The 14,602-nt window shown below is 37.7% G+C and overlaps 1 protein-coding gene across 1 annotated transcript; it reads left to right on the top strand.

Annotated features, from left to right (window-relative positions):
• Positions 1 to 10,722: 10,722 nt before the first annotated feature.
• LOC122279443 (60S ribosomal protein L4-like) lies at positions 10,723 to 13,739 on the top strand. Its single transcript, XM_043090122.1, has 2 exons — positions 10,723 to 11,918; positions 13,347 to 13,739. Exons 1-2 carry the CDS (start codon positions 10,812 to 10,814, stop codon positions 13,458 to 13,460), a joined length of 1,221 nt encoding a protein of 406 aa, XP_042946056.1. The 5' UTR covers positions 10,723 to 10,811; the 3' UTR covers positions 13,461 to 13,739.
• Positions 13,740 to 14,602: the final 863 nt, after the last annotated feature.

The following is a 14,602-nucleotide window of genomic DNA, read 5'->3' as shown; positions in this document are numbered from 1 at the left end:
TTGTGTTTTGCTAATTTCTGTAAGAGAATCTGGTTTGGTTACCTGTCTATGTTTATTATCTTATCTGCATTCTAAGTTGCTAGTTTATCTTATCTAGTTTGTAACTTGCCTACTGCTATACGTGATTGTTTATTTTATTTTTTGGATTTCTTGTATAATTGTATTGAATAACTGTGTTAAAGATATGTCATTGATTGTTAAGGCAAATTTGTATTCATGTCAAACATCCATTGACAGTATTACTAAGTTAAAAATATTTGAGTAATCATACAAAGGATTAAAAATAAGCTTAATTTTTGTAGTGTATTAGTGTTTGTCTACTGCTGCTTGCTGGTTTATCGTCTTGTGTCATACTAAGTTGCTATGTTTATCTTATCTAGTTTGTAACTTGCGGCTTGTCTATTGCTATATCTGAATGGCTAAATTCCTAATGGTTTATTTTATATTTCAAATTTCTTGTATAAAACTGTATTGTGTAACTATGTTAGAGATATGACATAGATTGTTGAGGCAATTAAGTTTTTCATTCATGTCAAACATCCCTTGATGGTATTACTAAGTTAAAAATAATTGAGTAATCATGCAAGGGATTACAAAAAAGTTTCATAGTTTTAGTATATTAGTGTATGCAGGGTAGCAGGTTGGTGTCAAGATTTCTAGCTTCATTAATGAAGACGGAAGACTTTAATGAGTATACCCCACATTTTTGTTTTGAAGTTTAATGTACTAAGTTTCATAATTTCTTGTTGTGAAGTATTTTTTTGATTCATTAGTTCCATTAGAATGTCAATGTTATTTAATATACCATAGTCATAATAAACTCTTGAAGGCTTTGTGATGTAAATTTGTATTTAATTTATTATTTCATATCTATATTTAGTTAAATCTTTTATTATTTATTTTACAAATAAAAAAAAGGTTCCAATCTTGAAATTGAGCTTGGCTCATTTACAAACCAACTTTCGAGCCGAGCTCAAGTTTACTTTACAAGTAAACGAGTTGATCTCAATCTAAGCCTTAGGCCTGTCTTATAAATAAGTTGAGCCCAAGCTCATATGAACGAGCTGAGCTCGCACATGCCATGCATGCTTGAACCTAGTTCGTTTATTGATCTAATTGATGTGATATGAGATGATATAAACTTATATGATAAATTTTTCATTAAAATTGATGGAAGGAGATGATCAACCACGTGAAGTTCATGATAAATTAAAAAATCAAAGATTTTTCTATTATTACGAAAGCTCATAAACGAAATTGTCCATTTTATTATTTAACCTCAATTATTATTTTTTTTACTAAAATGTATATATAATGTTATAGAATATCTTTTGGTTGGTTTATCTGATATAGGGCTAAGAATAGTCTCCAATAGAATAAGGCCATGTAGTCCATCCATTATTAAGGAATTGGACGCCACTACACCGAAGCTTGTCTCTCCCTCTTCGAAACTCAATCGCACCGAAGCTTATCTCTCGCAATCGCTCTGAAACTCGTCTCTCCCCATAGTTCATCTCTCCCTCTCGCTCCTCTCTCTCTCTCTCTCTCTCTCTCTCTCTCTCTCTCTCTCTCTCTCTCTCTCACATCAAATACCCATCGCATCGATTTTCCGTGGAACTTGGACGTACTCTGCGGAACTTGGACGTATACTCATTTGTTTTCTACTAATATTCCTTAATGTTTATCGTGTTGGAGGGTCCTCAATTTAATGCTCTCGAGTGCTTATTAATTTTTGTACGGTAGCTCAAGGATTAGCTCTAATGAACTTTCATTTCATAACTAGATGAACGTGTGAACAGTGAACCAGAGGCAAAAATGGCTGAAAAGCCACCAATAAAATGAACATCTTGTGCTTCATAATCTTGTGGGCATGCATTTATTTGAAGGATATTGGGTTCCTGTACGTCTGAATCCGATAGGAGCAGTTGAAATTGAAAGTTGGATACTCTTTAGTATTTTGCATCAATCCGTTGCCGTCAATTCCTACTTTTTCCCAGAGGATTTTCTTCATGTTGTTTTTGATTCTAGGATGTTCTCATGTGAGTGGCGATGGACTGCGTGGTGATTGATTGCGTTGCGTGAAACTGGTTGGCTTCATATTGGGTGGCTGCGTCAGGCTAGTGACAGCGTCTAGTGGCGGTGACAACCAGTGGTGACTATAAAAGGACAACCAGCAGTGTTCGGATGGGGTGAGAACATCTGGTGGTTGAGTGAAATGCTAGAGTGAAAGTAGGTTTAGGAAATTTTGGGAAAAAATTTAAAGGGGTGATCATCACGATGGAAAAGCAAAGGATTCATGCAAAAGAGTCGTGCGTGTTGCATAATGGAACCTGCCATGCCTTTTATAGAAACCTTTTGTATTTCTGTTATTCCTTTATCTTTTTACCTTAGCTGAGCTATACATAAGGGACATTAATGTATTTTCATCTTTCACAGGTAGTTAGAATATTCCTTTGATAACTTGTATATATTTTCATTCTCTGTAAAGCATTATCAATTTTAATTCAATATACATAGAGTATACGAGCTCTGTTTTCAACATCTTCCCAGAGTAGAAACTATTCTTCCACCTTGCTTTGTTACATGGTACCAAAGCTCCCTCGATCCAATGTTGACTGACACTAAAGAAGAAGTTTCTCGTTCAATCATTGCCAACAAATCTTCTGGGCGTTACCTAAATTTCTCAGACCCATTCAACTCATTCCGCATTGAGAATGGCGACAACCCTGCTGCTACATTGGTCTCTGACCTCCTTGATGCTAATAATTATGTCAGCAGGTCCCGTGCCATTAGTTGAGCCCTTCGTGCGAAGAACAAGCTTGGATTCATCAATGGTACTCTTCTCAAACCTATGGATATTTCAGATCCCCTTTTTGAAGCTTGGGAGCGTTGCAACGACTTAGTGGTACCTTGGTTGCAGAACTCCGTAAGTGCATATGTTAAATCTAGCCTTGCTTTAGTTGATGATTCCAGAACCTTGTGGATAGAACTCAAGGATCGTTTTACTCACCAAAATAGTCCCTATATATTCCAACTTAAACGTGACTTGGCTAGTTTATCACAAAACCAGGACTCCATTAACTTGTATTTTGGCCGCTTAAAAGCTCTATGGGATGAGCTTACTATCTATGACCCACTTCCCGACTGTGACTGTGGGAAGTTGAAGGTCTTTCATGATCGTTATGATCGTGACTATGTCATCCGATTTCTCATGGGCCTCTCTGATTCCTACTCCAATACCAGAGACCAGATTATGCTCCTTGAACCATTGCCACCACTCAACCGTGTCTTCTTCATGGTCCAACAACAGGAATGGCAACATCAAGTCATTTCCACTTCCGCACCCTCTGAACTGATGGCTATGATGGCCAAACCTGCTTATTCCACCACTAAACATAACCCCAAATTTCCCAATTCAACCAGTCCTAAAGGTAACCGACCTTATTGCTCCCGTTGTAAAATCCTTGGCCATTCACTTGAGAATGACTCCAATGCATCTGTAGCACTTACTAAGGGTCACTATCAGCAACTGCTTGCCCTTTTACATCCTAAGGACACCATTGCCCCCATGGCTTCCATTGCTGTTGCACAACCCTCCTCTTCCTTGACTTCCCATCATGCCAACCCCTCTCAAGTTTCTAGTATGGCTCTTTGACAACACACACACACTAACTTCCTTCATTATCTCATTTACCTTGGATTATTGACACAAGTGCAACTGATCAGTTGTACCTCTCTTTTCACATCCATCACGGCTACTGTTTCTTATCAAGTTCAATTACCAAATGGAGAGGTAGTGCCCGTCACTCATGTTGGTGTTGTGAGAATTTCTTAACACCTAACTCTTACTCATGTTTTATGTGTGCCTTCATTTCATTTTAATCTAATCTCTGCCAAAAGGCTTGCACAACACAATTCCCGTTGTCTCATTTTTCTCTCCAACTCTTGTTTTTTTTAGGACTTAGTCTCTTGGACAACGATTGGGATGGGTGAAATAAAAGGTGGTTTATATCATCTGCTTAGATCACGAGTGGCACCTTCTGCTCTTGCTAATGCCTTGCCAAAGTTCTTTAATAACAATCAGTCCACTTCTGCTTTTGCTACACATTTAATGTCTGATTTATGGCACTATCGTCTCGGCCATATTTATCCTTCTAGATTGCTTTTAATTTCTGATCCTATTGTAACAAACAACCAGAATTTTCATACTCAAAAACCTTGTTCAGTTTGCCTTTTGGCAAAACAACATTGCCTCCCATTTTATCCATCTTAACATGCTTCTTTAGATTTATTTGATATTGTTCATATTGACCTTTGGGGCCCAAACTCCACCATTGCTCATGATGGATCTCGTTTCTTTCTTACTATTGTTGAAGACCTTTCCAGAACAACATGGGTTTACATGCTTCAAAATAAATTAGATGCTCGATCTTGCATCATCACTTTTTGCAATTTGATTGAAACACAATTCCAAAGAAAAATAAAGACTATCAGAAGTGACAATGGATCCGAATTTCAAATGAAAGATTTCTACCAACTCAAAGGCATTATTCATCGAAGGAGTTGTGCAGAAACACCACAACAAAATGGTATAGTAGAGCATAGACATCAACACATAATGAATGTAGCTCGGGCTCTTAAGTTTCAATCAAACATTCCTCTCAAATTTTGGTCTAACCTTGTCTTAACAGCTGTATACATTATCAATAGGACACCTATGCCTCTCATTCGTAACAAAACACCCTATGAAATTCTATTTCATTCTCCACCTCAATACAAACATTTGAGAGTTTTTGGCTGCCTTGCATACACCTCCACTTTATCCCATGGGAGAAAGAAATTTGATCCTTGTGGTAGAGAGTGTGTGTTCTTAGGATACCCTTTTGGGGTGAAAGGATATAAGTTACTTGATTTAAACACTCGATAGATTTTTATCTCTAGAGATGTTCACTTTCATGAAACTGTTTTCCCCTTTCATTCAAGCCTTCCCAACAGCACCTATTCTTCCAATTCCCCCTTCCATTCCTTCCCAATCGATACTACACCATATTCTATTCCTGCCACTCATCCCCCTCCAATCCCTTTCCCAACCCCATCTACAATTAACCCTTCTAACTCAACTCTTCCTAGAATTCCCATTTCTTCCTCTCCTCCTCTTATTCCTTCACCACAAATCCCTTCTTCTCTTCCAACAAATTCCATTCCACTTCCCCCCTCACTGTTTTCCCTTGTAGGTCAACAAGAGCTCGAAGTGCACCTCGTTATCTGTAGGACTTCCACTGTCATCAGACTTCTCTTACTGCTCCCACTCCAATCTTGGACAAGCAGCAACTACGACTGTTCAACCGGGCTGGATTTAGGCCCGGTCCGGAACCTAGATAACCCGATTCCGGTTTCGGGTTCGGCCCAGATTGTATCCGGGTCGGAACCCGTATTGCAAAATCCGGATCTGTCCAGTCTGGATACAGGTTGTCTAACCCGGGTACCCTTTTTAAAATCTGGTACCCGAGTTGATATAAAAACCAGTTTTAAGTTGCCAACCCTCTCGTTTTCATTAGGGTTTCAGGCTTCCGCCTCCCCCCCCCCTCGCTTCATCTCTCTCACTCTCTCGCCAAAACCTACTTACTCTGCCGATCAAATGTCGTCTTCATCCTCGTGCCATTGTCTCTGTTTTGTGGCTCTGTCTTCATCCTTGTCTCACTCTCTCTTCTCTCTCTCTGTCTCACGCCGAAACCCTAGCCTCATCTACCAATCAAAGCAACGTTTTTATCCTCATGTCGTCGTTTTCATCCACGGGTAAGTCTTATTCTCTTTGTTTGTTTTTTTTTTTATCTTTGTTGATTTTGGGTTTGTTTGAGGAGTATTTTTATGGGTTTTATCTATAATGTTTTATGAGTATGTTCTCTCTGTTGTAAATACTTCTTTTTGGTTCATAACTCAACAATATTTTTCTTGATTTTTGAATCTGTTGTAAATGTTTCTTTGGATAGGCAAAACTTGGGTCTCACCGTCAGTGAGATATGCAGTTGTTCCTGACGATATTGTAAGATCCTGTTTCAATAATTTTTTATATCAAAGTTGGATCTGTTCTAAAAAAATGATCCCACTGAAATTTGTATTAGATCTGTGATGATTTTGTATTAGATTTGGCCTGGCTCATCCATTTAATGCCTCTTGAATGTAGGGTCCTCCAAGAAATCTGTTTATTGGCCCTTTTTTATATGTAAGATGTCATGAGCATGTTCATAAGAGTACCGTGTAGATGGGTGACCAGATTTGTCGAAATAGCTAGCTAGCAGTACATTTATATCAAATTTTCAGTGCATGGCATTGTATACTCTTATCTATCAAATTTTCCTTGAAGTCATAAGTGTATAAGCATGTTCAAGCACTGTATTTAATGTTTGAATCATGAGTTAGCTTGAAGTTAATCTTCTTTGACCTTCTCAATAATTCCACCATATTTCTTTGACCCAATTAGAGATTTTCCTCGATTTCCTCAAAAAAAAAAATACTGCCCATCCTTTCAAAGGGATGTAATTCAGTTCCCTCTCTGATTTAGTGAAATTGCATCATGTGATCAGCAGAGATCATGATAGTACATGAAAAGCAGTTATCATTCTCAGGTATAGAAACAACATATTCCTTTCAAATATTAGATTTTTGTGTTGTCATGATGATCATGATCTGTAGGATATTTCAAGATGTAGCATGCTAAAGAATTCTCGAGATTTGAGGATGTACTTGACTTAAACTTTGATAAATGTCGAGGCAAAACAAATCATAGAAAAGCTGACGAGTATAAGCTGTTCATTTCTTGACTTTTTACTGAAGTTTATATTTATTCACGTGCCTTTGGGATATTGGGAGAGATACGGCCCATGTAAACATATCATCATTTCTACTTTGATAAAAGAAGCCAATTAACTCTCTTGAACAAGAATGGTATCAACTATCATCCCTCATGTGATCTACTTTTTCCTTCTCCTACTTGTTTTTTGTTTGTTTATTTTTCTTGATTTTGTCCCTCTAAAACTATAAGATGCAGCAATACTATAATGCCCACTAAAACATTAGAGATATGCTCATTTGTCAATTATTGATCTAGAACCAATACGATTAATGTGCATCTTTTTCCCCTGCATCATTTGTTGCTATTGATGCTCACTTCCCTTGGTACTTTATCAAAGATTATTGGTACTTTATCAATACTATAATGCCCTCTAAAACTTGTGTTTCAGTTATGCAGGTATAGGTGTGTTCTTTTGCAGGTTTAAAGGTTTCTTTCAAAATTTTGAGACTACATCTTTCTCTGTACTATTATTGGACTTTTGAAGAAGAATGTTCTTACCAAATTAGTTCATGTTTGTTATTGTGTATTGGAGTTTAATTAAAGCAATGTATGTGTTTTGTAATATTCTAAGCAAATCAATTCAAACAATGTAATATGTAGTGGATTTTTATTTTTTTTTAAGGTTTTTATAGCGTTAGCTTATATGTATGTGTTAATTATAATTAGTTGATATTTTTATCATCATGGACAATGATATAAAAAATATAAGCTTTTATATAACGAAAAAATTTTGCATTTCAACAATATTTCTTGAAAAAATTGCAATAAATATTGAATTTTTGATAAATGTTTTTTCAACATAAAAAAAATAATAACAAAAAGATTTCTGGAAAAAAAAAAAAAAACCGGGTTTGATCCAGAACCCAGATTCCGGGTTGTAAAAATTCAGATTAATCCAGGTTTCGGATCGGGTCATAACCCGGGTACAACTGGACCGGAATCCAGACCATTTTTTGAACCCGATTTCCGGCCCGGGTATACCCGGATACCCGGTCCGAAACCCAGTTGAACACCCCTAGCAGCAACTGTCCTCAGGTAATCATTTTCCTTTACATAACACCTTATCTTATCATTCTTTTTCTCATTCATATAAAGCCTTCTCCATTAGCATTTCCACTCACATTGAACCCAAGACTTATTAACAAGTCATCAAAGACCCGGGTTGGTGCAAAGCCATGGACCATGAGCTGGCTGCCTTGGAAGCAAACCACACTTGGGAAATCACAGATTTGCCACCTGGGAAGATTCCCATTGACTGCAAATATGTGTACAAAATAAAGTATCACTCGGATGGGAGTGTTGAAAGCCCATCTTGTGGCTAAAGGTTACACTCAACTTGAGGGAGTGGATTATGAAGAAACATTCTGCCTCGTTGCCAAGTTAGTCGTTGTACGATGTCTCTTGGTAGTAGCTTCAATTAAATGATGGCATTTACATCAATTTGATGTAAATAATACGTTCTTACATGGGGATTTACATGAAGCTATATATATGACCAAGCCCCCCGGTTACACCAAGGGATCACCTCACCAAGTTTGCAAGCTTCTCAAAAGTTTGTATGGCCTCAAACAAGCGTCGAGGCAATGGTATTCTAAATTTTCATCTGTTTTAATTGCCTTTGGTTTTTCCCAATCGAAAGCTGATTACAGCCTTTTGACCTGAGAGATCAATGGCATTTTTGTTGCTCTCCTCGTGTATGTTGATGACATACTTGTGGCAAGCAATGATCTCAACGCAGTGAATGATCTCAAACACCTTTTGCATAGCAAGTTTCAACTTAAAGATCTCGGCACACTAAGATACTTTCTTGGCATTGAAATTGCAAGGTCATCCAAAGGAATTCATTTATGCCAAAGAAAGTATACATTGGATATTTTGGCAGATTTAGGAACTTTAGGCAATCACCCTACCAAGGTTCCAGTCAAACAAAATCTCAAACTAACCAATTCTTCAGGCACACCTCTACCAGATCTGAGCATTTATAGGCGTTTAATAGGTCGACTCTTGTATCTCACAGTTTCTCAACCTGACATATGCTTCAGTGTACAAACACTAAGTCAATTCATAGCCACTCCCACTGATTACATCTCTTGACTGCCCAGAAAATACTTCGATACCTTAAAGGTGCTCCAGGCCAAGGTCTATTGCTACCTAGTTCCTCTACTCTTCAGCTTGATGCATATTGCGATTCGAACTGGGCCTCTTGCCCCAACACCAGAAGATCTGTCACGAGATATTCTATTTTCATCGGCTCTTCTCTCATTTCCTAGAAATCCAAGAAACAATACGTCGTCTCTCGCTCTTCAGCGGAAGCAGAATACCATTCAATGGAAGCAACATATTCTAAGCTAACATGGTTACGTTTCATCTTGACTGATTTGTAGGTTACTCATCCTTAGCCAGCCCTTCTTTACTGTGATAATCAAGCTGCCCTCCACATCGCTGTCAATTTTGTTTTTCACAAAAGAACCAAACACATCGAACTCGATTGTCACTTAATTCGTAATAAAATTCAGGAAGGCTAAAATTCAGGAAGACAGCATCTGCACTAGGTATGTTCCTAGCTTTGCTCAAGTTGTTGACATTATGACAAAGGCCCTACCTTCACATGTCCTCCTTCATCACTTATCCAAGATGAGTGTCATAAACCTTTACACTCCATCTTGCGGAGGGTATTGGAGCATCATCACAAGGGAGAAGCAAAGGATTCATGCTAAGGAGTTGTGTGTGTTGCATAATAGAACCTGCCATGCCTTTTATAAAAACTTTTTGTATTTCTATTATTCCTTTATCTTTTTACCTTAGTTGAGGTGTACATAAGAGACATTATGTATTTTCATCTTTAATAGGTAGTTAGAATATTTCTTTGATAACTTGTATATATTTTCATTCTCTGTAAAGTATTATCAATTTTAATTCAATATACACAAAGTGTACGAGCTTTGTTTTCAGCATCTTCCTAGAATAGAAACTCTTCTTCTACTTTGCTTTGTTAGAGAGTGAAATGCTAGAGTGAAAATAGGTTTAGGAAATTTTGAAAAAAAAATTTAAAGGGGTGATCCTTATAGAATATTTTACTAAATTACTGATATAGCAGTTTTTTATTGGATGCTGATAATATTAATTAGAAGGCGAGACCCAATTATCAATTATATTTATTTGATGATTAAAAAATGATCGTTCTCGTAGGAAAATTATATTACTACGTTCTCATCCGATTTACGTCAATTAACATTCTTCATAATATTATTTTTTTAAAAGAAAATAAAAATTCAAAAAAATAATATTTATAAGTTGTAAAAATATTAAAAGTGAAATGGGGATATCGAAAATCTATTTAAAAACCTTCTTTATAATGCACCGAGCACATCGTTGACGTGGAAAGTTTCCATGTCAGAAAACAATGCCAGAAAATTAATGATGTTTTGATTGTTTTAAAATTATCATGGATCTCATTTTAAATAAAAATGATGGTTACATTTATTACTATCTAAATATTATGTAATTATTTTTTTTTAAAATGAATATATATAAGATTTATAATAAAAAATTAATTTTTTAATAATAAATTTAACATTTTTTTAATAAATAATATTACATATAGTTATTTTTACATATTCTCTATACAATCTATTGATATAATTGACTAGATTAATTTTATTTTAATCTATAACTATATATAAAGTTACTCGACTTTAAACGATGTGCTAAAACAGGAGCAACTTTCATGCGGCAAAACTCATGTAGGCTTGTCCAAAACGCAGAAAGAACTGAGCCGGTCCGGGGTCGACCAAAACCAAACCCGAACAGGTGCACACCCAGCCACATCCCCAAACATGAGTTCCAACTAATTAAAGTTTGAAACCCTAGTTTCATTTTCTGTCTCCATGAAGCATAAACCCTAGCGTCCCTTTCTTGACTGCTACACCCGCACTTCACTTTCACACACTCCGCACCAATGGCAGCTGCCGCCGCACGCCCTCTCGTCACCATCCAATCACTCAAGGGAGACATGGACACCGAATCCGCCACCACCGTTCACCTACCCGACGTCATGAAGGCTCCGGTCCGACCTGACGTCGTCACATTCGTCCACTCCAACATCTCCAGGAACAAGCGACAGCCATACGCTGTCTCCAAGCGCGCTGGACACCAGACCTCCGCCGAGTCTTGGGGAACTGGCCGCGCCGTATCCCGTATCCCTCGTGTCCCTGGAGGCGGTACCCACCGCGCTGGCCAGGGTGCCTTCGGAAACATGTGCCGTGGTGGCCGCATGTTTGCCCCCACCAAGATATGGCGCCGCTGGCACCGGAAGGTCAACGTGAACCTCAAGCGCTACGCTGTCGTTTCGGCCATAGCAGCCTCTGCCATCCCCTCCCTCGTCCTCGCCCGTGGTCACCGCATCGAATCCGTCCCCGAAATGCCCCTTGTGATCAGCGACTCCGCAGAGAGTGTTGAGAAAACCTCCGCGGCTCTCGAGGTCTTGAAGCAGGTCGGCGCCTATGCCGATGCCGAAAAGGCCAAGGATAGTCACGCGATTCGCCCCGGTAAGGGTAAAATGCGTAACCGCCGATACATCAATCGCAAGGGCCCACTTATTGTGTACGGAAGTGAGGGTGCGAAGCTCGTAAAATCTTTCCGGAACATTCCCGGAATCGATATCGTGAACGTTGAGAGGCTGAACCTGCTGAAGCTCGCTCCCGGTGGTCACCTCGGCAGGTTCGTGATCTGGACCAAGTCGGCCTTCGAGAAGCTTGACTCGATCTACGGGTCGTTCGAGAAGCCGTCGGAGAAGAAGAAGGGATACGTGCTACCGAGGTCAAAGATGGTGAATGCTGATTTGACTAGGATTATCAACTCAGATGAGGTGCAGTCCGTGGTGAAGCCGATCAAGAAGGAGGTGAAGAGGGCACCAATGAAGAAGAATCCACTCAAGAATCTCAACACCTTGCTGAAGCTCAATCCTTACGCTAAGACCGCCAGGAGGATGGCGCTTTTGGCTGAGGCCGAGCGGGTCAAGGCCAAGAAGGAGAAGCTTGACAAGAAAAGAAAGCCAGTCACTAAGGTATATCACCTTACTGCTTCTGTTATTATCCGATTATCTTAGTACCGAGTAATGTGGAATGAGCTAGAATTGTTGATTGCTGTCTTCTGAATACTGTGTTATGTGATGGAAATTTGAATGTTTCACTTTTCCACAATCGACTTTGTGGCTCCTTTAAATCTTAATTGCCTTGAAGCTTGGAGCTGTTTGTGTCAATTATGTTCACGTTGTTTGACTGGCTTGAATATGAATTTATGACTGGCATTTATTTTCTGGCGTGATAGCTTGACTTTTTTCAGTAACCACGTTTTGGTTTGGTTCATTTACATCTAGCTTCGTTATCGACAATGTTCTGGTCCTGTTTCATTCTTATTCTGTTATTGTTGGATAGAAATTTTGAGCTAGAATTGAGGAGCGTGGAGTCGTTGTTAACACATTTTATATAGACGCAGAGTTGACTATCTCACAATTAGAATTTCTTTATTTTTTCGTTCATTTTACCTTTTTTTTTTTTTAAATAAATTAGGTAGTAAAAGAACGAGTAACAAAGGTAACCATTTATGTGTTCCATGTCAATGATTTATATCTCCCTTATAGTTTCTCCAAACATAAGGAATAGAATTGAATTGAATTGAAGTTTCAAAGTGTGTAGTACTACTAAGCCCCAAGTGTTACTAGTATTTTATTGAAGGTTCCTTTCAAGGGTTGGTGGCTGCACTTGTAGCAGGGTTGGCAAGGAGTAACGTAACGTTTATTTATTTAATTATTCATTTTATAAGTGGTGAGGAGTAATGCTTCTTTGGAAATTCTGATTTTTCTTTTCGCAGAAAGCTTAATTTGCACAAACTAGTTCCATTTTAAAAATGAAATTATCGTCTTCTCTAGCTTGATTACTTTCTTTCTTTTTTTGATGGAATGTTGGCCTTTGAATAAGTGCCTATAAAGTCTCCATTTCCATTCTTCTTAGTGTACTGTGAAGTTTATACTGAATTAGTTATTGTAGAGTGATTTTATGAACTTTAGCCCATCCATTTTCAAAAGTGCTTCAAGTTTGAGATTGCTTTAGACATTTTTACATTGCTATCCTGATGTTTTCCAATGTGTTCTCTTGTCTCAGTTGATGTTGATAGGCATTCCTAATTTCTGCTATGTTTTGTAGGATCAGCTTTGGACTTATTTTAAATTAAATGTGATATCTTTTTGTGTTATATCTTGTCCTATCTTTATTTGCATGTGAGGGTACCCTGAAATCTGTAATTTTCCTTTGTATTGAACTCAAACCTGTAGTATAAGCTCTTGTGCTTGTTTACCATGCCTTCTTATATGCTTTGGTTTATTTGGTGATGTCAATCCTACCTTTCTTCCATCACCGTTCTTGCTGGTGGATGGTAACTGTACAAATTATTAAGAGACATTTTCGCGTTTGTGTGTTTCTTTTGGTTTTATCAGGAGGAGGCCTCTGCAATCCAGGCTGCAGGGAAAGCTTGGTACCAGACAATGATCTCTGATAGTGATTACACCGAGTTTGAGAACTTTACTAAGTGGCTGGGAGTCTCCCAGTGAGATAATTTTCTGGCTTCGAAAATTACATAGACCCTCTTTTTTGTGTTTTTGGTGTTTATCTAGTTTGTTTACCAGTTTTGAGACATGGATGAGATTAGGTGGGAGGAGGGAAGAAATGCAGATAATAAGAGGTTACTTATTTGTTTTCGCCCACATTCTTGTCTTGGCATCTTCGTAGTTGTTTTTGGGACGGAAATTAAATTTTTTTCGGCTTGTAGTTGGTGGTTCTACACCCTGTTGCAATCATGCACTTGGATTGGTATTGTTGCCTTCACGTTATTTTCTTGTTCCATGGTTTTGTATTTCGTTGGCCTTTTGATTTTGTTTTTCACTGTCTTACACCGTTGTTTATCCACTTTAATCATGGTGCCTAAACATTATCGTCTCTGTTTGGGATTACCTCTATGAAGTGGATGTATGGAATCTCACATTGTTTGGGAAGGAGAAATGTTTGCTCTTTATGATTTTTCAATTGAGTTCCAATTATATTATTAACTAGTCTTTTTGTAGTATAGGCTGGTGTCTTGAGCTTCTATTGAGGATTTATACTAATTCACTTAATATAAATAAAATTATTTTCTCTCATTTTTTGTTCAATCTTAATTTAATTTATAAAAATTTTATGTGCAATCACTTTTGCATGCTCTGTGTACTTTCCTAATATAATTAGCAGTGTCACTTTATAATTTGAAACTAATCTTTCTTAACATAAAGTAACTCTTGTCGATTTTCCTTTGCAATGCTATGCACTTCTCTTTTGTTCTCAAATGATATCTTCCCTTTTTTTATTTTTTCAACAATTCACTTATGAAATTCGGATCAGACGGAGGTCGGAGTCCGACTCCGAGCGGAATTCCTAGAAACTCTGACCTTTGATCCGAGTCAAAGTGAAATTTCGGTTCCAACTCACGTCGGAGCCGAAGTTCGGAATTCACGGAGTCGGAGTCGAAGCACAGGCCTACTTTTTATTTCGAATTTATCAAATTTTCATACAAAATATAATAAACAATTCAGTTTTTTTAATTCTCAAAATAATAATAATATTAAAAAATAATATTATAACAGTATTTTATTTAATTTTTAACTTTTAACTTTTAACTTTCATCTCAACTCATCTCATCTCAACTCACTATCCAAACGAT

This window comes from Carya illinoinensis, chromosome 10 (genome assembly GCF_018687715.1).
Source record: "Carya illinoinensis cultivar Pawnee chromosome 10, C.illinoinensisPawnee_v1, whole genome shotgun sequence".
Classification (NCBI taxonomy): Eukaryota; Viridiplantae; Streptophyta; class Magnoliopsida; order Fagales; family Juglandaceae; genus Carya; species Carya illinoinensis.
Note: the sequence above shows the minus strand (reverse complement) of the source record. Positions and strands in the feature narration are given on the sequence as shown.